The 26,193-nt window shown below is 40.3% G+C and overlaps 2 protein-coding genes across 4 annotated transcripts in view; both read left to right on the top strand.

Annotated features, from left to right (window-relative positions):
- Positions 1–4,522, top strand: part of LOC106084947 (alpha-2-macroglobulin) — a 42,633-nt gene extending 38,111 nt beyond the window's left edge. Inside the window, exons 7-8 of the mRNA XM_013248930.2 lie at positions 3,155–3,673; positions 3,736–4,522. Coding sequence (XP_013104384.2) covers positions 3,155–3,673; positions 3,736–4,230 — 1,014 coding nt within the window. The 3' untranslated portion in view covers positions 4,231–4,522. The remainder of the gene's footprint in view (positions 1–3,154; positions 3,674–3,735) is intronic.
- An 8,714-nt stretch (positions 4,523–13,236) lies between these two features.
- Positions 13,237–26,193, top strand: part of LOC106084941 (CD109 antigen) — a 30,271-nt gene continuing 17,314 nt past the window's right edge. For 2 of the 3 annotated variants that reach the window (XM_013248920.2, XM_013248921.2), the window contains exons 1-4: positions 13,237–13,408; positions 19,270–20,619; positions 20,683–20,944; positions 21,005–21,272. In XM_013248920.2, the coding sequence (XP_013104374.2) occupies positions 13,374–13,408; positions 19,270–20,619; positions 20,683–20,944; positions 21,005–21,272 (1,915 nt within the window). In that variant the 5' untranslated portion in view covers positions 13,237–13,373. The remainder of the gene's footprint in view (positions 13,409–19,269; positions 20,620–20,682; positions 20,945–21,004; positions 21,273–26,193) is intronic. The other variant, XM_013248922.2, reaches the window with a different exon arrangement.

Here is a 26,193-nt window from a genome sequence, read left to right as displayed (position 1 = left end):
GTCGTGATTGGTGTATATATATATTTGGAAGGATTTGGGATGGGGCAATTCAAGAAAGTCGGTTTGGCCGTTACTGAATCTATAAGGAACACACAAACAAAGAAACAAATAAACCTAAAAACAAACACAAAATGATTTTTATACCCACCACCGAAGGATGTGGGAATATTCATTTTGTCATTCCGTTTGCAACACATCGAAAGATTCATTTCCGACCCTATAAAGTATATATATTCTTGATCAGCGTAAAAATCTAAGACGATCTAGACATGTCCGTCCGTCTGTCTGTTGAAATCGCGCTACAGTCTTTAAAAATAGAGATATTGAGCTGAAACTTTGCACATATTCTTTTTTTGTCCATAAGCAGGTTAAGTTCGAAGATGGGCTATATTGGACTATATCTTTATGTAGCCCCCATATAGACCCATTGGCCGATTTAGGGTCTTAGGCCCATAAAAACCACATTTATTATCCGATTTTGCTGAAATTTAGGACAGTGAGTTGTGTTAGGCCCTTCGAAATCCTTCTTCAATTTGGCCTAGATCGGTTCAGATTTGAATATAGCTGTCATATAGACCGATCCTCCGATTTAGGGTCTTAGACCCACAAAAGCCACATTTATTATCCGATTTTGATGAAATTTGGGACAGAGAGTTGTCTTAGGCCCTTCGACATCTTTCTGCAATTTGGCCTAGATCGGTTCAGATTTGGATATAGCTGCCATATAGACCGATATCTCGGTTTTAGGTTTTGGGGCCATAAAAGGCGCATTTATTGTCCGATGTCGCTGAAATTTGTGACAGTGAGTTTAGTTAGGCTCTTCGACGTCCGTCTTCAATTTGGTCCTTATCGGTGCAAATTTGAATATAGCTGTCATATAGACCGATCTCTCGATTTAAAGTTTTTAGCCCATAAAAGGCGCATTCATTGTCCGATTTCGCCCAAATTTGGGACAGTGAGTTGTGTTAGGCTCTTCGATATTTTTCTGCAACTTGGCCCAAATCAGTCCAGATTTGGATATAGCTGCCATGTTGACCGATATCCTGTTTTAAAGTCTTGGCCCCGTAAGAAACGCATTTATAATCCGATTTCGCTGAAATTTGACACAGTGACTTATGCTAGGCTTTTCAACATCCGTGTCGTATATGATTCAGATCGGTTTATTTTTATACCCTACACCACTACTGTGGTACAGGGTATTATAACTAAGTGAATTAGTTTGTAACACCCAAAGGAAGAGAGATAGACCCATTGATAAGTATAGCGATCGACTCAGAATCACTTTCTGATTCGATTTAGCTATGTCCGTCTGTCTGTCCATCTGTCCATGTTAATTTGTGTATAAAGTACAGGTCGCAGTTTTCATCCGATCGTCTTTAAATTTGGTACAGGCATGTTTTTTGGCCTAGAGACAAAGCCTATTGAAATTGGAAAAAATCGGTTCAGATCTGGACATAGGTCCCATATATATGTTCGTCCGTTTTTCTGTAATAAGGCAATAAAATGGTTATTTGTTAACCGATTCTCTCGAAATTTGGCATGAAGGATTTTTTGACGACTGTTGACATTACTGGTGAATTTCTTGGAAATCGGTTCAGATTTAGATATAGCTCTCATATGTATATATCACCCGATTTTCACTCCTAGAGCTACTGCAAGCACATTTATCGACCAATCTTGCCAAAATATTGCACAACGCTTTCCTCGATGACTACCACAATATACATAGAGTTTGGTCAAAATCGGTTCAAATTTAGATATAGCTCCCATATATATGTTCGTCCGATTTCCAGGAATATTGCAATAAAATGGTCTTTTGTTAACCGATTTTCTCGAAATTTGGCAGGAGGGATTTTCTCTTGACTCTCAATATTACTGGTGAATTTCATGGAAATCGGTTCAGATTTAGATATAGCTTTCATATATATACATATCGCCCTATTTTATCTTCTAGAGTCACAGGAAGCCCATTTATTGATTCATCTTGCCAAAATTTTGCAAAACGATTTCCTCGACGACTGTCACAGTATCTGAGGAGTTTGCTCGAAATCGGTTCAGATTTAAAAATAGCTCTCCTATATACCTTCGTCTAATTTTGGGTTATTTGCCATAATGTTGTCATTTGTCAACCGTAGTTTTTAGAGTTTGAACATATTTGCTCGCCGAGGTCCATCAAAATTGGTTCAGAATTGGATATAGGTCCCACATTGTACTTATAGGGTCGGTGTAGGTATTGTAGGGCACCACCCAACTTTTACCCTTCCTTACTGGTTAGATATAGCTACTGTATATATTAGTATTTGGTCCAAATTGGAACATATTTCGATATAACTGCTATGGGACATAAGGAATGAATTATGAAATTTTCACTGAATTTTGATGAAAGATGGTTTACAAATATACCAGAGGTGGTGGGTATCCAAAGTTGGCCCGGCCGAACTTAACACCTTTTTACTTGTTATATATAAGAATATTAGTTTCACAATAGAAGATTTCTGCGGATGGCCACACTTATTTGTGAAAAACATATCATGGCTATCTTGACGACAGATGTTCAACATAAGCCTGCACTGGTAATTTATCCAGAACTTTGTTGTCCTGGATAGATGTCAGTTTCATACAAAATTTCATTACACTGCACTAAAATAAGACACAGCTATGGACGACTAGGAATTATTGTACATATTCGAGGATAACTGCAGTCTTTCATATAATTCTCCGAAGTAAGATCCACGACCAACGGCCGTAGATGGTTGCAAATTAAGGACTGTGAACGTCCCAGAATATGTAGCCCAATTAATTTGTTTGCCCCTGTTCCTGAATGGAAAAGTCATGTGTAAATTAGCATTTGCAACAAAATTTGAACACGTATTCCGCTATGAAGCAGAAGGAGTTACATTTTGGTTATTATATCTTTGAAAACTTGTAGGAACGATTGGGTGTTACCATTGAAAAAATTTTAGTATTTATAAAGCGATTAAACTAGTTCAACGGTAGTTAGATCGCAGCTATCTTCCTTCTCCTGTGTCTTTAGTATCACAATGGACTTTTAAAAATGTCTAAGAGAGTCTATAACGGACCACCACTTTTAACTTGCCTGGACCAAACTGCATAAGTAATGCTTTAATCTGTTTTTTTCATGTTTCTTTTTCAGGATTATGCGTTGAAATATAAAAGCCAAATTGAAAAATCCCTACAGTTCCTTAGCAACAATGTGGACAGTGAAGAAAATCTATACTCCTTGGCCATTTGCCTAAGGGTATTTTGCAAGACCAAACACCCTAAAGCCCAAACTGTTATGGAAAGAGTGCAGCTTAAAGCAAATTTTGAAAATAATCAAAAATGGTGGTCCAACTTCTCGAATAATAACAATAATGATATTGAAATCACTGCCTATATTGCCCAATCGATGATGGAAGTTGAAGTATCGAGTGATGTCTTGGCAATTATAAAATGGCTGATTACAAAGCGGAATAGAATGGGCGGCTTTTCCTCAACACAGGATACAGTAGTTGGCCTGAAAGCCCTATTTACTTTCGCAGAAAGATATGCAACTGCTATTGAAGGCAGAATGACAATTCACTTTGAGGCTCAAAACAAGGAAGGCATTGAAACCACCAAAGGCACCATTAATTTGGATAATAACAAATCTTTGGAATTGCAAACTCATGTGGTACGTATATGTATATGCCTAGGTCCTTTGCTTCCCAATCTTATAAATTTTCTTTTTTCAAGCTTCCCAAGTCAACACGTCAGATTGCCTTGACAACAGAAGGAAAAGGATCCACTTTGTTGCAATTATCCTATCAATACAATTTGGCCACTCCTGATGCCATGCCTAGTTTCGTTGTTAAGTACAACGCTCAGAAGCCACTGTTTCCGGGTCATTTGCTTATGACTATAAGTGTCGAATACAAACACGAAGCGAAACAGTTCCAGGAGTCCAACATGGCTGTCATGGAGATCAATCTGCCATCAGGCTATACAACAGACGATGATACGCTGAAATCCATTCGCGAAACCAAGCGAGTTCAGCAAGTAGAAATGAAAAATAAGACGGCAGTCATAGTTGTCTACTTTGAGAGTCTTGTGGTGGGCAAACCCATATGTTTCGATGTTGCTGCTGAAAAGTTGCACGAAGTGGAAATGTTAAAACCTTCCGCCATTACCATTTACGACTATTACAATACTCAACGTCGTGCCACCATTTATTATCAGATCCTCCAGTGATATGGAAAGAGATCTAAGGCAATGCAGTATTTGAAAATTAGAGCATAGCTTCTAGGCCCATGAGTTTCACTTCTTACAGGATCGCTACAGAGTGCTAGAGAGATATCCATTAAAAAAATGCAAGCTTCTTAATGCGAAAGCAAGTTAATCGCACTACAGAAAATTTCCTAAATGTAAAATTTAGTAATCCGCTTCCAATTGTTTGTTTTTCTGTTCATAAACTTAAATTGTAACCCCCAAAAACGGCCACCATGTCGTAAAGAAATATGCAAAAATAAAAAAACACCGATTACAAAAATGAAATTTTATTAATTGTGTATAAGGTAATGGAGCCACCGCAGCTTAGAGGTTAGCCAAGGTTCGATTTCTGGCGAGAATATCAGCAACATCAGTAGCTATCCATGTTCATATGGCGTAGTAACATGTGAAAGCTTCTCCCATTGACTGATGTAATGACAAACCCATGGCAGCCGGTTGTACGCACCGGATTGACCCGATGGAATCCTCATCGGCAAGAACTGCTGCCTCAGTGTACGTGTTCGTCTTTTTTCGTCATGGGAGAGGCACATCCCGGAGTGCCTTCTCCGCACGCTTCTGGTCCGTGCCGGGATTGAAAAGAACCCCGGACGCCCGAACCGCCCTCATCATCGGTCGGTGAGGTGTAACCGGTGCATGGAGTGGGTACATTTCCGTTCTTGCTCTGGCCTAATTTCACTACGGGAGTATACATAGTCATACTGGCTATGTCGCAAGGTGCTGTGCGAACATAGCCAGCAGTGGGTCACAAGCGTCGCCTTCGGCGTCCTTGTCGTCGGACTATGTGACCCCCCCGACCTCTCCCGTACGGCAATTTATGCAACGACAACACCCTAGCTCTGCTATTGTCAGGCCAATGCCGGAAAGTATCGTTCTTACAGTTAAACCGCAACGGACTGCGTGGCAAGATCGATGAGATCGTAGACTTTATGAGTCGGAAGAGCATATCGGTCGCAGCGATCCAGGAGACAAAGCTGACGAACACCTGCAGCTTGCACAGTTGTCACGGCTACAATGTGCTACGTAAGGATCGCTCAAGGAATGGAGGTGGGGGATTGGCCTTCGTTATACACCATTCCGTGCAGTATAGACCTATCTCGCCTGCGCTTGACGCTAGTGACGTGGAATGTATGGGGGTAACAGTCAGTTCTGGTACTGCCGAGATAGAGTATATACCGCCGGTTGGTAGCTGTGTCCCGATTAATGGCCAGGCTTACATCCCGACATAAGTGGGTTGCTATCTGGCCATAATCGTCTGGTTCTGGGGGATTTTAATGCGCATCACACGTCATGCCATTCTCCCCTAGGTAACGACCAGCGTGGCATAGCTTTGGCAGAACAGATAGATAGCTCCACGTTTTGCACGGTGAATGAGGATGCCCCCACTAGGATTACGAGGAGGTGCAGCAGCTCGCCAGACATCTCAATTGCATCCCCTGATCTCCTGAGTGTCGTATCCTGGCAAGCCGTCATCTCTTTGGTGTCAGACCACCTCCCCGTAATTCTCACCATCGACCGACTTCATAACCTCTGAACGCCGGACGTTTATCAATTATAAGAAGGCCGATTGGACTGGCTTCAGAGAGTATACCAATCGCCGCTTCAGTGAACTGCCACCCCCCTCTGATGTGCTTGTGGCCGAGAGGAAATTCCGAGACATCATTAACGCAGCAGCCGCTCGCTTTATACCAGCTGGTCGAATACCCCAAGTGCGACCCAATTTCCCGTCGCAAGCAGTGGTACTCGTAGACGAGCGTGATGAGATTCGTGCTATGGACCCCGCTAATCCCAGAATCAGCGAGCTGAATCTGGAAATAAACAGGGTAGTCAACGAACATAAGCGGAATTTGTGGCTGGAACACTTAGAGTAATGTAACTTAGGCACCGGTGTAGGCAAACTGTGGGCCACTGTTAAGTCACTCTCGAACCCCGGTAGATGGGACGACAGGACCTCAGTCACTTTTGGCGAGATAACCGTGACTGATCCGAAGAGATGCGCCAGGTTGTTGAACCGTCAATTTATTTTGCATCCCGAGAGAGACAGGGCAAGGAGGAGAGCCATTCGCCGTATTCGTGGTCTCCGAGCCGATGAACAGCCATCACAATTTACCGTGGGCGAAGTTACGAATGTCATCCGTGGCGCCAAATCCTCCAAGGCGTTGGACCCCGACGGAATCTCTACATTGATGCTAAAGAATCTGGATTCACCAGGTGTTGAGTACCTTACCACTGCCCTCAACCTGTCATTGAACACTCTTATAGTTCCCGATGTCTGGAAAATGGGCAGAGTGATCCCGCTACTGAAGCCTGGAAAAGACCCGAGTTTGGGGAAGTCGTACAGACCGATCTCCCTTCTCTCACCAGTGGCAAAGACGCTTGAGGCATTACTCCTCCCGAGCCTCGTAAGAGAATTTCCATTCGCCGAGCATCAACATGGATTTCGGAGACTGCACACCACAACAACAGCTTTGCATGACATCACCATACACATTTGCCGTGGCTTAAATCAACCCAGGCCATGTGATAGGACGGTCCTCGTGGCACTGGACCTATCGAAGGCATTCGACACGGTCAACCATGCCAAATTATTTGAGGACATCGCCAACACGTCCCTCCAGCCAGGCTTGAAACGATGGGTCGCGAATTATCTGTGTGGTCGCCAGTCATTTGTGGAATTTAGGGATATGAAGTCGAAACACCGTAGAGTGAAACAGGGAGTTCCCCAAGGTGGGGTGATATCTCCGGCACTGTTTAACCTCTACCTATCCTCCATTCCACCCCCTCCAGACGGCATAGAGATCGTATCATATGCGGACGATTTGATCGTACAATCGTCATCAGGCCCCCCACCCATTGATGACATCTGCGATAGGTTGAACGTCTACCTCAACGAGCTTGCCTCATATTTCGCTGCATGAATTCTGATGATATCCGCCACCAAATCTTCAGCCAAACTGTTCACTACAAATACGCGTGAGGTGAATACTGAGCTGACTGTGATGGTCGATGGAGAAATGATTCCGACCATCAAGTGTCCCAAAATACTTGGCGTCACATTTGACAGCTCTTACACATTCTCCTCACATGCCACAGCAATCTGCAATAAAGTCAAAAGTAGAAACAAGGTCCTCAAGTCACTCGCCGGCAGCACTTGGGGTGCAGAAAAAGAAACCTTGTTGACCACGTACAAAGCAATTGGCCGGTCTGTGGTAAGTTATGCAGCGCCAGTGTGGTCTCGTCAACTTTGTGACACGCAGTGGAATAATATTCAGATCTGTCAGAATGCCGCCCTCCGAACTGCGACGGGCTGTCTCCTCAGTTCTCATGTGGACCACCTCCATCAGGAGACAAAGATCCTACCAGTGCGAAGACATAACTACATGCTGTCTAAGCAATACCTTTTGGGCTGTTATCGCAGAAATCATCCAAATCATCATCTTGTGGATAGATACCCACCGCCCAGAAACCGTAAGGTATATCTACACGATCTAGAGCGTGAGATTCAGCGCTACAAGAGAGAACCTCTAGATCAAGCAGCATATCAAGCGGGTCTGAACAACATTCATGCAGACACGGTAGCAGACGCGGTAATTGGCTACCGGGCTCTTTACTCCCTGTTACGTAATCGATAGGTACAAGTTTGAGCGTAGATGATCGTAACGATACAATACACCACGACGGTGCTAAACTCGGAACAAGGAGGAACGACCAAACGAGTTGCTAAATGTCATACTCGATCTAACTACCTTACGTCTTAACGGTCTTACGTTAGGCCGGGCCGAATCATGGGAACCCACCACCACGGATACTACTAAAATTTTGAAAAAAATAAGTTGATAAGTTCAAAAACCCATAACTTTATGGGTTTTTGGACCGCATTTGGCACAGTTATTATACCCTCCTTCATAGGATGGGGGGTGTACTAATTTCGTCATTCTGTTTGTAACTACTCGAAATATTCGTCTGAGACCCCATAAAGTATATATATTCTTGATCGTCGTGACATTTTATGTCGATCTAGCCATGTCCGTCCGTCTGTCTGTCGAAAGCACTCTAACTTCCGAAGGAAAAAAGCTAGCCGCTTGAAATTTTGCACAAATACTTCTTTTTAGTGTAGGTCGGTTGGTATTGTAAATGGGCGATATCGGTCCATGTTTTGATATAGCTGCCATATAAACCGATCTTGGGACTTGACTTCTTGAGCCTCTAGAGTGCGCAATTCTTATCCGATTCGGATGAAATTTTGCACGACGTGTTTTGTTATGATATCCAACAATTGTGCCTAGTATGATTTAAATCGTTTCATAACCTGATATAGCTGTCATATAAACCGATCTTGGGTCTTGACTTCTTGAGCCTCTAGAGGGCACAATTCTTATCTGATTTGAATGAAATTTTGCACGTCGTGTTTCGTTATGATATCCAACAACTGTGCCATGTGTGGTTTAAATCGGGCCAAAACCTGATAAAGCTGTTATATAAACCGATCTTAGGTCTTGACTTCTTGAGCCTCTAGAGGGCGCAATTCTTATCCGATTTGAATGAAATTTTGCACGACGTGTTTTGCTATGACTTCCAACAACTGTGCTAAATTAGGTTCAAATCGGTTAATAACCTGATATAGCTGCCATATAAACCGATCTGGAATCTTGACTTTTTGAGCCTCTAGAGGTCGTAATTATTATTCGATTTGCCTGAAGTTTTGTACGACGAATCCTCTCATGACCATCATCATACGTGTTTATTATGGTCTGAAACGGTCTATAGCCTGATACAGCTCCCATATAAATCGATCTCTCTATGTTACTTCTTGAGCCCCCTTTGGGGGGGCTTCGAATTGGCTGACATTTTACACAGGTCTCCAACATATAATTTAATTGTGGTCCAAACCGGACCATATCTTGATATCGCTCTAATAGCAGAGCAAATCTTTTCTTATATCCTTTTTTGCCTAAGAAGACATGCCGGGAAAAGAACTCGACTAATGCGATCCATGGTGGAGGGTATATATTGGGTTGCCCAAAAAGTAATTGCGGATTTTTTAAAAGAAAGTAAATGCATTTTTAATAAACCTTAGAATGAACTTTAATGAAATATACTTTTTTACACTTTTTTTCTAAAGTAAGCTAAGAGTAACAGGTGATAACTGACAGAAGAAAGAATGCAATTACAGAGTCACAAGCTGTGAAAAAAATTCTCAACGCCGACTATATGAAAAATCCGCAATTACTTTTTGGGCAACCCAATAAGATTCGGCCCGTCCGAATTTAGCACGCTTTTACTTGTTTTTGTATAAATTGGTCTCACGCGAACAGCTGTTAACTGCCGGCCAGATTTAACGGTATTAAGATGTCAGATTTTTGTTTGCATTCTCATTGTTGTTATCTTCTTTCTCACGTATTCTCTGCACACACGTACACACATTTCTTTGTCGTGTTGCCAAAATGTCGATCAGCTTGATGGCGATTTCACCATATGGTTTTTATGTTGTTGAACAAATGGGACAACCTTTAACCCTAGGATGGGCAAACTTTTTTTTCTACGTTGTTGAGCGAACATGGTCTGGCCAGACCACAACTTTATAAGAGCTATAAAATGTTAAACCACGTTTACACTAAATCCGGATTTAAGGCTCTCGTCAGCTGATTTCATAAAGGGACAACAGATGATTTAACCATTAAATGAGGATTTAAAGAGCAGTGAAAACGAGGTTTTAAAGGATTTTTTTGGAATTTAATTTTTAACCAATACCTTAATTGTTTAAAACGATAATTAAGAGAGTCAGACAAATTATGGAGAAATTGTCAAGAAAATTGTTTTTTGGATTTCTTTGGCCAAAATGTTGCCATTTACAAATACAAATTAATAGGGCACCAATCAATTTATCAGCTACTTACGTGCATTTGCACACTAATATGTGAGTGTTTGGACCATTCTCAAAATCATATATGTTGTTGTAACTTCAACCAAAACCCAAATATAATTAAATTTTGTAGTATTTTCATTGGTATATGTTAAATAACCACAACTTTCCAAAAGCCTTTGCCAGCATCTTCCACTTGTTTCAAAATAAATCGTTTCACAATCGTTATTACTTCGTATAGATTTATTGCAATAGCTTGCTTTGAAAGAAACATTTTTTACTTATTTTGGAAGCATATTTATTTATATTTATATACAAATACTTTCTTATTTATGCATTCACATATAACAAATTATTTTCCACCCCGATTAAGTACATGTGAACAAGATCACTAACGCTAACAAACACTTAGTCACAATTAGAAGTTTGGCGACAACGTTTATTTTACCTAAGCAAACGTTTTGTTGCACTGCTGATCGACGTTTTGCCAACACACGCAAAGAAATTTGTGTGCGTGTGCGTACATGAGCAGAGAATATGCGAGAAAGAAGATAACAACAAAGAGAATGCAAGCAAAAATCTTGCATCTTAATACCGTCAAACCTGGCCAGCTGTTCGTGGAGACCACCTTTTTAAATCCGCCTTGGTTGCGCAGTGACAGTAGTTGTGCTCTTTTTGGGCATCGTTACATGTATATTTCCACTAGATGAAAAAACAAGTTAAAGCGAAACGACCTTAAGGCTGGTACTTTATTCGTTTTCCACAGTTAAAAACACAAATTTTCGCGGTTACATTCTCGAAACACTACAAAAATCTCTTTGAAAACATAATACTTTTATGAAGATTTTTCGTAAGTAATGAGAGATAGTTCTACTGCATGATATCAGCAAGTTTTTTTTTCCTTCAAATTCTGTTATAAAAAACAAGTAAAAGCGTGATAAGTTCAGCCGGGCCGTATCTTATATACCCTCCACCATGGATCGCATTTGTCGAGTTCTTTTTCCGGCATCTCTTCTTAGGCAAAAAAGGCTATAAGAAAAGATTTGCTCTGCTATTAGAGTGATATCAAGATATGGTCCGGTTTGGACCACAATTAAATTATATGGTGGAGACCTGTCTAAAATGTCAGCCAATTCGAATAAGAATTGCGCCCTTTGGGGGCTCAAGATGTAAAATAGAGAGTTCGATTTATATGGGAGCAGTCTCAGGGCTATAGACCGATTCAGACCATAATAAACACATATGTTGATGGTCATGAGAGAATCCGTCGTACAAAATTTCAGGCAAATCGGATAACAATTGCGACCTCTAGAGGCTCAAGAAGTCAAGATCCCAAATCGGCTTATATGGCAGCTATATCAGGTTATGAACCGATTTGAACCATACTTGGCACAGTTGTTGGATATCATAACAAAACACGTCGTGCCAAAATTTATTCAAATCGGATAAGAATTGCGTCCTCTAGAGGCTCAAGAAGTCAAGACCCAAGATCGGTTTATATGACAGCTATATTAGGATATAGACCGTTTTGAACCATTCGTGGCACAGATGTTGGGTATCATGACAAAACACTTCGTGCGAAATTTCATTCCAATCGGAAAAGAATTGAGCACTCTAGAGGCTCAAGAAGTCAAGACCCAAGATCGGTTTATATGGCTGCTATATCAGGTTATGGACCGATTTGAACCATACTTGGCACAGTGGTTGGATTATATAACAAAACACGTCGTGCAAAATTTCATTCCAATCGGACAAGAATTGCACACTCTAGAGGCTCAAGAAGTCAAGAGCCAAGTTCGGTTTATATGGCAGCTAAAGGGTGATTTTTTTGAGGTTAGGATTTTCATGCATTAGTATTTGACAGATCACGTGGGATTTCAGACATGGTGTCAAAGAGAAAGATGCTCAGTATGCTTTGACATTTCATCATGAATAGACTTACTAACGAGCAACGCTTGCAAATCATTGAATTTTATTACCAAAATCAGTGTTCGGTTCGAAATGTGTTCATTCACCGTAACGTTGCGTCCAACAGCATCTTTGAAAAAATACGGTCCAATGATTCCACCAGCGTACAAACCATACCAAACAGTGCATTTTTCGGGATGCATGGGCAGTTCTTGAACGGCTTCTGGTTGCTCTTCACTCCAAATGCGGCAATTTTGCTTATTTACGTAGCCATTCAACCAGAAATGAGCCTCATCGCTGAACGGTGAATGAACACATTTCGAACCGAACACTGATTTTGGTAATAAAATTCAATGATTTGCAAGCGTTGCTCGTTAGTAAGTCTATTCATGATGAAATGTCAAAGCATACTGAGCATCTTTCTCTTTGACACCATGTCTGAAATCCCACGTGATCTGTCAAATACTAATGCATGAAAATCCTAACCTCAAAAAAAATCACCCTTTATATCAGGTTATGGACCGATTTGAACCATACTTGGCACAGTTGTTGGATATCATAACAAAACACGTCGTGCCAAAATTTATTCAAATCGGATAAGAATTGCGCACTCTAGAGGCTCAAGAAGTCAAGACCGAAGATCGGTTTATATGACAGCTATATCAAAACGTGGACCGATATGGCCCATTTACAATACCAACCGACCTACACTAATAAGAAGTATTTGTGGAAAATTTCAAGCGGCTAGCTTTACTCCTCCGGAAGTTAGCGTGCTTTCGACAGACAGACGGACGGACGGACATGGCTAGATCGACATAAAATGTCGCGACGATCAAGAATATATATACTTTATGGGGTCTCAGACGAATATTTCGAGTAGTTACAAACAGAATGACGAAAATAGTATACCCCATCTTATAGTGGAGGGTATAAAAAGCAATCACGAAAACATGTCGCAAAAAAACTATCATTGTACCAGCCTTTAATCATGAACAAAGCAAATTACGTTACCTTACGAAAATCCACTGATTTCATTTTAGTATGAATTAAAAATACATGGCAATCCACTTTAGCCATTGCTTCAAGCAGCTGTTTTTGTTATGATTGCGGTCTCTACAAGTATTTGTTTTTGTTTTGCGTTTTCTCTTTCGTTGTTTTCTTTTTTTTATTTACGTAGGTTGTTCGTTGTGTTGTTGATGAAAAATAGCCGATTTTATTCGCCGGTCGAGTTTGTTTCGTTTTTTAGTTAGCATCAGTGAGTCATTTCCATAAAGTTATTCTTGACAAGCAGACGTACGCTGTGCACTGTTCCAAAATAAAAATTAAATCAAATAAAATGTCGGAAAATATTGTGAAAGAGGATAAAAAGGGGTAAGTAAAGGACTAAAAACCTTTGGTTTTGGATAACTTGGTTTCCTTTAACGGTCGCTTTGCTTTGAAATTGTGTGTGGTTTCTTGAATTGTGAAATGAAGAGTTTGTTCCATGAATTTAATGTTGTTTCGAGCGATGACACCATTCTATTTCATCATATTGGTACTTTTTTTTCGCATCGATATGTATGGACATACTAGTATAGATTATTTTTTTTTTTTTTGGACTTTAATTGAAATGGCAGAGTACGACTCTATATGCCAGGTTGTACTTCCGAAGTTGGTGTCCCCACCAACTGTATATAAAAACACGTGTAATAAAATTACAGAATTAAAAACAATGTACAGTTATAACTGTACTGAGTATAACGATGACTATGCACCGAATCCCGAAGCGTCCACTTCAGACGAATTCTAAATGCAAAGTGTAGTATAGATTATATGTGTTGCTTTTGAGTACTAAGTCATAACGTCTAGTTAAAAAAATTCCAAATTGCTTGTTCAAACAAATATCAAATTCAAAAAAACAATTAAATATGTTTAAAGATGTGATAAGAAGGAACATTATAAAAATAGGGGCGGAGAAGTTTCCGAAATTCATATGCCTAAACCTTAAAAAAAAAGTTCAATGTAAAAATTACATTTAATTGATTATATGGCCTGTGCGGTATGGGAAGATGAGTAGGTCTTTATAAACTTCTCTCTAAAAGAACTACAAGTTTGTATAATAACAAGTAAGAGCGCGCTAAATTCGGCCGGACGGAACACGAGCGTACTAAGTTCGGTCGGGCCGAATCTTATATACCCTTCACCATGGATCGCATTTGTCGAGTTCTATGTGCGGTATCTCTTTTTTTAAAATATTGAATAAAAAAGAACATTGAATAAGAACTGTTATGCTATTAGAGCTGTATCAAGTTATAGTCCGATTCGGACCATAAATGAACTGAATGCTGAACATAGTAGAAGTCATTGTGTTATAATTCAGTCCATTCGGATAAGAATTCCGCCTTGTATGGGCTCAAGAAGCAAAATCAGGAGATAGGTTTATATGGGAGCTGTATCAAACTATAGATCGATTCAGACCACATTAGACACGCATGTTGAAGGTCGGGAGAGAAGCCTTTGTACAAAATTTCTGCCAAATCGAATGACAATTGCGCCCTCTAGAGGCTCAAAAAGTCAAGATCCCATATCGGTTTATATGGCAGCTATATCAGGTTATGTACCGATTTAAACCATCCTAAGCATAGTTGTTGTAGGTCATAACAAAACACCTTATGCTAAATTTCAGTCAAATCGGATGAGAATTGCGCGCTCTATTGGCTCAAGAAGTCAAGGCCCAAGATCGGTTTATATGAAAGCTACACCAGATATGAACCGATTTGAATCATACTCAGCACAGTTATTAGAAGTGATACCAAAATACTACGTGCAAAATTTAAGTCAAATCGGACGAGAATTGCGCCCTCTAGAGGCTCAAGAAGACCCAAGATCGGTTTATATGGCAGCTATATCAAAATATGGACCGATTTGTACCATACGTAGCGCTGTTATTAGAAGTGATACCAAAACACAACGTGCAAAATTTCAGTCAAATCGGACGTGTATTGCGCCCTATAGAGGCTCAAGAAGTCAAGACCCAAGATCGGTTTATATCAAAACATGGACCGATTTGGCCCATTTACAATACCAACCGACCTACACTAATTAAAAGTATTTGTGCAAAATTCCAAGCGGCTAGCTTTACTCCTTCGAAAGTTAGCGAGCTTTCGACAGACAGACGGACGGACATGGCTAGATCGGCTTAAAATGACATGACGTTCAAGAATATATTGGGTTTCCCAAAAAGTAATTGCGGATTTTTCATATAGTCGGCGTTGACAAATTTTTTCACAGCTTGTGACTCTGTAATTGCATTCTTTCTTCTGTCAGTTATCAGCTGTTACTTTTAGCTTGCTTTAGAAAAAAAGTGTAAAAAAGTATATTTGATTAAAGTTCATTCTAAGTTTTATTAAAAATGCATTTACTTTCTTTTAAAAAATCCGCAATTAATTTTTGGGCAACCCAATATATACTTTATGGGGTCTTAGACGCATATTCGAGGTATTACAAACAGAATGACGAAATTAGTATAGCCCCATCCTATAGTGGAGGGTGTAAGAAAGCGATTGAATGCTATGCAAACAACTTTCCCGAACGGCAACCCCACAACGGACAAAAAGATGCGCATATTAACAATATATTAACTATATGCGCATCTATTTCGTTGTTTGTTTGGTTGCCGTTCGAGAAAGTTGTTTGCATATTAACTAATTTCTTTTTATACCCTCCACCATAGGATGGTGGCATACTAATATAGCTATCATATAAACCTATCTGGGGTCTTGACTTCTTGAGCCACTAGAGGGCGCAGTTATTATCCGATTAGGCTGAAATTTTACATGAGGTGTTTTGTTATGACTTTCAACAACTCTGCTAAGAATAGCTCAAATCGGTTCATAACCTGATATAGCTGCCACATAAACCGATATGTGATCTTGACTTCTTGAGCCACTAGAGGGCGCAATTATTATCATAATCAGCTGAAATTTTGTACAACGGCAACTTCCACAAAAACTATAAAGTTCGATCGAAATCGGTTTAGATTAAGATATAGCTCTTATATATATATATATCGCCCCATTTTCACTCCTAAGGCTACTGCAAGTTTCATTTATTGACCAATATTCCCAAAAATTTTGTACTACGCTTTTCTCGACGACTTCCACAATATTCATAAAGTTTGGTCAAAATCGTTTCAGATTTAAATACAGCTCCCATGTATATATTCGCCTGATTTTGAGAAATATTGCAATAAAGTGATATAGCTGTCATATAAACCTATCTGGGGTCTTGAATTCTTGAGCCACTAGAGGGCGCAGTTATTATCCGATTTAGCTGAAATTTTGCATGAGGTGTTTTGTTATAACTTTCAACAACTGTGCTAAGAATAGCTCAAAACAGTCCAAAACCTGATATAGCTGCCATATAAACCGATATGGGATCTTGACTTGTTGAGCCACTAGAGGGCGCAATTATTATCCTAATCAGCTGAAATTTTGTACAACGGCTTCTCTCATGAGCTTTAACATACGTGCCGAAAATGACATGAATTGGTTTATAGCCTAATACAGCTCTTCTATAAACCGATCTCCCTATTTTAGTTTTTCAGCCCCTAAATTGCGCAATTCTTACTATTATTAATTTTTGGGCAACCCAATAGATTTGGCTGAAATTTTACACAATGGTCCGAAATGAACCATAACTTGTAAATTCTACCAATTTGTAGGCCTTTTAGTTTTTATGGATTTTTCCATACCTCCGAACAGGATAGGCAAGTTAATCAATTTAATGTAATTTTCACATTAAATTTGCACCCAAAATTATTTGTCGTTTTTTTATACACTACACCACTACTATGGTACAGGTTATTATAACTTAGTGCATTTGTTTGTAACACCCAAAAGGAAGAGAGATAGACCCATTGATAAGTATACCGATCGACTCAGATTCACTTTCTGATACGATTTAGCTATGTCCGTCCGTCTATCTGTCTGTCTGTCCATGTTAATTTGCGTACAAACTACAGGTCGCAATTTTCATCCAATCGTCTTCAAAGTAGGTACGTGCATGTTTTTCGACCTAGAGACAAAGGCTATTGAAGTTGGGAAAAATCGGTTCAGATTTGGATATAGCTCCCATATATGTGTTAATCTGATTTGCAGTAATAATACAATAAAATGGTCATTTGTTAACTGATTCTCTTGAAATTTGGCAGAAAGGATTTTATTTTGACTCTCGACATTACTGGTGAATTTCATAGAAATCAGTTCAGATTTAGATATAGCTCTCATATATATATATCGCCCGATTTTCACTCCTAAGGCCACTGCAAGTGCATTTATTGACCAATCTTCCCAAAAATTTTGTACTATGCTTTTCTCGACGACTTCCACAACACTCATAAAGTTTGGTCAAAATCGTTTCAGATTTAAATACAGCTCCCATGTATATATTCGCCCAATTTTGAGAAATATTCCAATAAAGTGCTCATATGTTAACCGATTGTCTCAAAATTTGGCACAAAGAATTTTCTTCTGACTCCTAATATTACTGGTGAATTTTATAGAAGTCGGTTCAGATTTAGATATTGTTGCCATATATGTATATCGACCGATTTTCATTCCAAGAACCATTACAAGCGTATTTATTGACCAATCTTGCCAAAATTGTGCACAACGCTTTCCTCGATGACTACCACAATATCTATAAAGTTTGTTAGAAATCGGGTCAGATTTAGATTTAGAACTCCCCTATATATGGGGATTTTAATAACCCATCTGAAAACATCCGCTGAGGTCCATCATAATTGGTTCAGAATTATATATAGCTCCCACTTTGTATTTATAGGGTAGGTGTAGGGTATTATAAAGTCGTCACCGCCCGACTTTTACCTTTCCTTACTGGTTAAGGGTAGCTATATGAAATTATTTGTATCATATCTATAAAACCAGTAAGGGAAGGCAAAAGTCGGGCAGAGCCCGCTATATAATGCCCCACACCACACAGTCAACATACATACTACTTTCAATATATAAAACCTATGTTGAAATCTAGTCAGATAGGATTTAAATGGCCGCTACTACATACTTTAATGGCCATATTGGACGAAAGATATATCTAAGTCTGAATCGACTTTAATGAAATTAAGCACACATGCGAGGACGTTTCAAGTTTCAGCGAAATCGCATAAAAAATAAAGCTTTTATTCGCTTCAAACCCTTTATCGGGATATCGGTCTGTATGGCAGCTATATCTAAATATAGTCCGTTCCGAACCATATTTGGGACGAATGTCGGAAGAAATAAGGCTACCCACTGTTTCAACTTTCAGCGAAATCGGGTAATAAATAAAGCTTTTATGGGCTTCAGACCCTTTATCGGCAGATCGGTCTATATGACAGCTATATCTAAATTTGGTCCGATTTAAACATATTAGGGTCCTATTTTAGGAGTCGTAAAACTACTCACTGTTTCAAATTCCAGCGAAATCGGTTAAAAAATAAAGCTTTTATGGGCTTTAGACCCTTAATCGTGAGATCGGTTTATATGGCAGCTATATCTAAATACAGTCCGATCTGAACCATATTTGGGTCCTATGTTAGGAGGAGTAAAACTACTCAATATTTCAAATTTCAACAAAATCGGTTAAAAAATAAAGCTTTTATGGGCTTTAGACCCATTATCTGGAGATCGGTCTATATGGCAGCTATACCTAAATATTGTCCGATTTGATCCATATTTAGGTCGGATATCAGGATAAGATAACCCTCCATTTAAAATTTCAGCGAAATCGGGTAATAAATAAAGCTTTTATAGGCATCAGACCCTTTATTGGCAGATCGGTATATATGGCAGCTATATATAAATATAGTCCGATGTGGACCATATTCGAGTCAAATGTCGGAAGGCCTAAAACAACTCACTGTACCAAATTTCAGCGAAATCGGGTGTAAAATAAAGCATTTATGGGCATTAGACCCTTTATCGGAAAATCGGTCTATATACCAGCTATATCCAAATATGGTCCGATTTGGCCCGTTCAAGTACTTAACCAGCGTGCATCAAATTTCAGCTCAATATCTCAATTTTTGAAGGCTGTACAGTGATTACAACAGACAGGCAGCCGTTAAAAGCTTTCTCCTTTACGGAGAAAGCTTTTTTGTTTGTCCTTTGGGACGGTCTAATGTATATTTTAAAAATTTATTTATAAAATAGTTTTCAACTAAAATAATCGATTAAATGTCCTTATTGTTACAGATATTATACCATTGTTGCTCCTGGTACAATACAGGCGGATTTTGACTATGTCGTAACCGTAACTGTACTCGATATATCTGAACCAGCCACTATAAATGTCAGCATATCTGGCCCTTCATACAATGAAAGCAAAACCATTGAGGTAACACCATTTGCATCGCAAATGGTTCTTTTCTGCTTGCCAGCTATACTGCAAGAGGGAGATTATGAATTGAAAACGGAGGGTACAAGTGGAATAATTTTCAAGGAATCATCCAAGTTGCACCACAAATGTGTAAAGCCCAAAGTGTATATACAGACTGATAAGGCAATGTACAAGCCAGGTGATTTGGTACAGTATCGCGTTATAGCCCTGGATGAAGATACGAAACCAGCTAAACTTAAAGAACCCCTGAATTTGGGTATTCGTGACGGCGCCCAAAATCACATCAAGCAAATCAAGGATATACAGTTTAATAAAGGTGTTCACGCGGGAAAATTTCAATTGTCCGAGGAACCAGTTTTGGGCAATTGGATTATTGACATAACTGCTGGCGAAGAAAACAAAGAAAAGACAGAAAAAGGCTTTGAGGTAGCCAAATATGTATTGCCTAAATTTAGTGTGGAACTCGAAGGTGACAAGCAAGTTGCTGTTCTGGATAAGAAGTTTAAGATTACAGTTCGCTCCAAATACACCTATGGCAAGCCGGTAAAAGGCAAGGCTGCCATAACTGCTAAATTTAAATCATTTGAAGGAAATACTCCAGCTGCTGAGAAAGTCCTTGACATCGATGGCAAAGGTGAAGTGGAATTCGATTTAATGGAGGATCTCAAAATGGAGCATCAGCTGGACAGCTATATGCCACAAATCGATGTGGTTGCTGTTATGACAGAGGCCTTTACTGGTCTTGAACAAACCACCACAACTACCATAGATGTGCGGCGATCCCGTTTCACCATAACTCTGCCGAATATGTGCAATGAGTATGAAGTGAACAAACCCATTGAGATCAAAGCCATAATTAAAAGGCTCAATGGAAAGCCCGTTACCAATGCCAGATCAACGGCCAAGCTAATGGTTGGGACTTATGGCCAATTTCGTGGAGGTTTTCGCTGTGGCATTCCAAGTGGAGCAAATGATTTGATGTTTGAAAGTGATGTAGATCAGAATGGCATCGCTCTATTCAATTTCAAATTGTCCAAGGCAGGAGACTATTCCAGCATAAAGGTTATGTATGAGGAAGAAATGCATCAGGCACAAGGCTTCAAAGTAAAAAGTGGCAAAGAGACAGAGGCTAAGCCTGCAGACAATCTATTTGGTGCACCCATGGAAGTTGTAGGACCCATCAATATATTCCCCAAATCCAGAGAGTAAGAATATAAAGCCAGCAATGTTTTAAAAATATCTAAATATTAATATTAACATATTTCCAGGCCTGAAATTGGCGAAGAGTTTACTGTAGATATCAAATCTTGTAAAAATTTGACATATTTTATCTATACCATAATGGCACGCGGCAAAATCATAAAACATGAATATGTTAAAGTTGAACCCGAATCTAAGTGCCACACTCTTAAACTAAGGGCTACATTTGAAATGGCACCTACCGCAAACATTATTGCTTACTTTGTGGAAGACGGTGAATTGCGGTCAGATGAAACCACTATAAAAATACCAAATAAATTTGAAAATCAGGTAAGTCCTTTTGGAGAGTCCTTACAAGAGACATTCTTTGCCTAACTCTTCCCATTTCAGTTGGAGATAACAGCCCCCGAAGAGGCAAAGGCTAGTGATGATGTTACCCTGAGCATTAAAACTGAACCCGATTCGTATGTGGGTCTTTTGGGTGTCGATCAAAGTGTTCTATTGCTTCAATCTGGCAATGATTTGGACAAAGAAACGATTTATAGCGATCTGCACTCTTACAGTTCTGATACATTTTTGGGAGGTAGAATACACTACAGTTCTCCAGGAGTCTCCTCAGGCTTTGTTACGCAAACAAATGCCAAAGTTCCACAGCCACGTAAGTTCACATTGAACATTAATTATTGCAGTTGCATTTGTTATTGACGAATTTTATTCAAAATTTAATTGATAATGAAAATGTCGCATATTGGTGTACTTGTTGACGTTGTGAAATTAATCGATTATCCACTTTGACTACTTGTTAGGTCAAAACGCTTATTTTACATCCTACTTCGGTTTAATCTAAAAGTCGAGTATGATCCACGCAGGACTTCCTTTTGATGTAGCCTTCTATAACACCATGTCGTCAATTTGAAGTCTTTATCTCACGAAAGCATCATATTTGTCCCAAATGAGCATGCTTTTTGACTTGTGTTTACCTTTTCATATAACCATGATATCAATCTTATATTCGCGGAACAAAAGTTTTGGCCCGGATAACTTACTTTACCATGTCTACATTAATGTAGGCATAACAGATATTGTTATATATTTAATACTTAGTGTATAGGGTCGCTGACACGAAGTGTTACCATTTCAAACAACCACATTTTTGACGGCTCCAGGTCTTGTTGGTACCTCTATGGTCTACAAACGAAATGTTTTCGTTTCCATGGCTCCAAAGCATCCAATCCCATGGCACTATGAACGTATTCCTACGCCAGTAATCGGCTTGTTGTGTGCTCTAAATACTAGAAGTCGCGAATACTGTGCTACTTACCCCAATTGCTTGATTGATGTCTGGTATTGTGTCCCCATCTAAGGGCCAATGTCTGTTAGCCGCGAAAGCAGTACAATGACATACGAAATCCTCCAACGTCTCATCTCATCTTTCCCACATGCCCTACACATGCTATTACTTTCCGCACCGATTTGCATAGGTTAGGTAGGGTTATGTTGAAAAGAGTGTCCGCCTTCCACTATGTACACTATGGACTATGGACTTCCACTATGGACTATGGACAATGGTAGTAATCGGCTAGTTATGCGCTCTAAATACTAAAAAGTAATCTCGAAATAGAAAATCAAAGTCAGGAATTCCGCGCTGCTTACAAAATTTCTAATTGATTTCCATACCACGCCCTTTAGTTGGTTTATGTCTGGTATTGTGTGCTCACTTATGTGCAGGTGTCTTTTAGCCGTTAAACATATCACCGTTATGATATCGAAAGCTATACTGACCTCCTTCTTAATTCCTTTCAGTAATTGACTCGCCTTCTCACGATCCAGATCTCCCCATGGAATTTTCGCCATCCTACCAACCGTTTCACTGTTCCACAGTGTTATGTTGACGACAGTGCTCTGGCCTTCACTGCCAAATCGTCTGCTCCTTGTTGTTGTTCTCCAGATTTTCATATGAAGGTGGCGACTCTCGTCAAGCTCCGGTCCAAAGGACCGATCGCCGCTGGAACTGGGTGGTAATTGGTTATTTAAAGGCGCCAATAACTCGCCTTATTACAACGTGCATCATAGGCACTCAGTATTTGTGCAAGAGCCGGTGCCGCCTGGCCTCCCACTGAAACTCTCCGCTCGATACCGCTGATTGTCCGCGACTGCCGTTGCAGCTAATCCGTGTGGAGCATATCCGCCCGGTAGCTCGCAGCTAAGCTTCTCGTGACAGCAATGAACATCAAACAGATTGGATCTCAAATTTCCAGCCTGTGTGGTGCACACAATTCTCCCGTGCTCCTTCGTTACCCCTTACTCCGCTATGACCCGGCATCCAACCGATGCGGATTGTGACATTCTCAGGGAAAGCGTACATCTCCTTCTTAAACTACAAGACTGTTCGTGACCATACCGTCTTGGTTGTTATAGCCCTTATGCCAATTTGACTGTCCGTAAAGATGTTCACACTCGACGTCCTCGCGTTAGCACCACACCGTCTCACGCATCCCGTGATGGTCCAGATCTACGCCTGTAGGACCGTATTATGGTCAGACAGTCTAAAACAGATCTTAGTCCTTGGGTTCTCAATGTAGACCCCAGGCCCACTCTGTCCTCTAGCTTTGATTCATCCGTGTAACATGATCTTCCAGATGGCAATACTAGGGTTCCGTCAATCCAAGACTGTGCCACTGGCAGCAGTGCCTCGCACTCGACCTCAAGTGTCTTCTGAGATATCCGATCGGAAATCTCTTCCTTCCTTTCAGGTTTCCTATCGTCGCCTCGATTATACCGCAATGGTATGAACTCCTCCCATCCTCAATCCATTCTCCCATCGCCTTAAGTCTCATAACCGAAGTGGCTGCCTTACACTCATTTTGTATGTCAATGGGTCAGATATCTAGAATAGTCTTCAGTGCCCTAGTAGGCGTGGTCTCTGAACCTGTTGTACTTCCCTAACGTTTAACTTTTCTCCATCGTAGTCCACCAACTATTGAGGCGTAAGTAAGTATTGGTCTAATCACCCTCCTGTAGAGCCAGTGAGCTATCCTCGGATTCAGGCCCCATTTCGAGCCTACGGCCCATCTACATAGTGTCCAACATCTGTGAGCCTTCCCGGTACTCTCCTGAATACGAGTATTCATTTTTATACCCTCCACCATAAGATGGGGGGTATACTAATTTCGTCATTCTGATTGTAACAACTCGAAATATTCGTCTGAGACCCCATATATTTTTGATCGTCGTGAAATTTTATGTCGATCTAGCCATGTCCGTCCGTCTGTCCGTCCGTCCATCCGTCCGTCCGTCTGACTGTCGAAAGCACGCTAATTTCCGAAGGAGTAAAGCTAGCCTTTTGAAATTTTGCACAAATACTTCTTATTCGTGTAGGTCGGTTGGTATTGTAAATGGGCCATATCGGTCCATGTTTTGATATAGCTGACATATAAACCGATCTGGGGTCTTGACTTCTTGAGCCTCTAGAGTGCGCAATTCTTATCCGATTGGGATGAAATTTAGCACGACGTATTTTGATATTATATCCAACAACTGTGCCAAGTATGGTTCAAATCGGTTCATAACCTGATATAGCTGCCATATAAACCGATCTTGGGTCTTGACTTCTTGAGCCTCTAGAGTGCGCAATTCTTATCCGATTGGAATGAAATTTTGCACGACGTGTTTTGTTACGATATCCAACAACTGTGCCAAGTATGGTTCAAATCGGTCCATAACCTTATATAGCTGTCATATAAACCGATCTTGGGTCTTGATTTCTTGAGCCTTTGGAGGTCGCAATTATTATCCGATTTGCCTGAAATTTTGTACGACGGATTCTCTTATGACCATTAACATACGTGTTTATTATGGTCTGAATCGGTCTATAGCCCGATACAGCTCCCATATAAATCGATCTCTCTATTTTACTTCTTGAGCCCACAAAGGGCGCAATTCTTATTCGAATTGGCTGACATTTTACACAGGTCTCCAACATATAATTTAATTGTGGTCCAAACTGGACCATATCTTGATATCGCTCTAATAGCAGAGAAAATCTTTTCTTATATCCTTTTTTTGCCTAAGAAGAGATGCCGGGAAAAGAACTCGACAAATGCGATCCATGGTGGAGGGTATATAAGATTCGGCCCGGCCGAACATAGCACGCTTTTACTTGTCATTCATTCATTCATTTTTATCAAAAGCCTCAACATGTCCTTCGTCCTCCTCTGTTCGCAGAAAAGCCTCCAGGAGGTACGTTTTGCTGCTCTGGTAATCTTATTGTATTCCTTGAGCCGTATGCAGTACACTTCCCAGTAAACTTCCGCCTTTTTTTGCGACATACTCGTTGTAAAGTTTGCGGACCTCTTTCCCAATGTTACGAATCTCCCCGGTCATTCAGGGGTTTTCTTGGGATGATTTCCTTTCTCGAAGTCTTCCGAATTTTATCCAGTTGGTTTCCAACTTATTGCGGAAGATTATCGAATTCGGTGCTGGCCGTGCTTTTCTAAACATAATGTAGCGATGGTCTGAGAAGGAGTGCACATCCAAAACCTCCTCCCTAATGCTATTAACAAAGGTAGCGGTGTTAATAGCATTGATAAGCGGGGCTTGAAACTACCCCACGAAATATGGTGAGAGTTCGCATCACACCCACACACACACACACAAATAGCGCAGGTTTTCGGTCGAGTACCAGTGTAAGTAAAGAATAATTGCTAGATGATATGGTCCAGTCCTGAATCTTTGTTCGAGTCGTCCATGACTCCTGAATTAAGGCAATATAAATCTTGCCCTTGCTGATTTTCTCCATCAGAGCATGTGTAGCTGTCTCGCTCCGATGGAGGTTTCTTTGCATAACCTCAATCATTGGTCCTCCAGAAAATGGGCTTCTTGGGAGTGGGTAATAGTCCCATTGTCCGCTCTCTGTTCTTTAGGTTGCATTGGGCTTCCTGTCACTGCTTTGCCTAATGTTTCAGTTTTAGGTTTCTTGCCTATCCTAGTCTTCCGAATCTTTATAAAGTCGGTAATGGTTCCATCCTCGGGATCCTTGTTCGTTAGGCTGTATTGAGTCTACCGTTCTGTAGTGCCTGATGTTCCAATATTAGGATCTTTGCCTATCCTAGTCTTCCAAACCTTGAGAAAGTGGGCTTCTTGGGAGTGTGTGATGGTCTCATCGTTGGCTCGCTGTTTGTTAGGCTGCATTGAGTTTCCTGTCCCTGTACTTCCTGATGTTTCAATATAAGGATCTTTGCCTATCCTAAGCTTTCGAATCTTAAAACAGTCGGTGATGGTTCCATCCAAAGCAGCTTACAAAATGTTTTCTCGATAAAAAGTCGCATAAGCTTTGATGCCAGGCGCTATGAAAACGAGATTGGAGAACCACCATCGGTAGTCACAGTTGACTTTACTATCACTTGAGAAGGAAAATCACTTCAGGTGGTCGTTCGTTGGCTTAAATTTTCGTACATGCGATCGGTTAAGTTAACACGGTCATTTTGTTTCGAGTTTAACTACTTTTGTTTTGGTATGAAATCGTGGCCTTTTGGAACTTGTAAAAGCCTTAGCCTTGACCTCGTTTTTCAATATTTGTT

The sequence above is a fragment of the Stomoxys calcitrans genome, chromosome 3 (assembly GCF_963082655.1).
Source record: "Stomoxys calcitrans chromosome 3, idStoCalc2.1, whole genome shotgun sequence".
Lineage (NCBI taxonomy): Eukaryota > Metazoa > Arthropoda > Insecta > Diptera > Muscidae > Stomoxys > Stomoxys calcitrans.
This window is presented reverse-complemented; position numbering and strand designations above follow the sequence as displayed.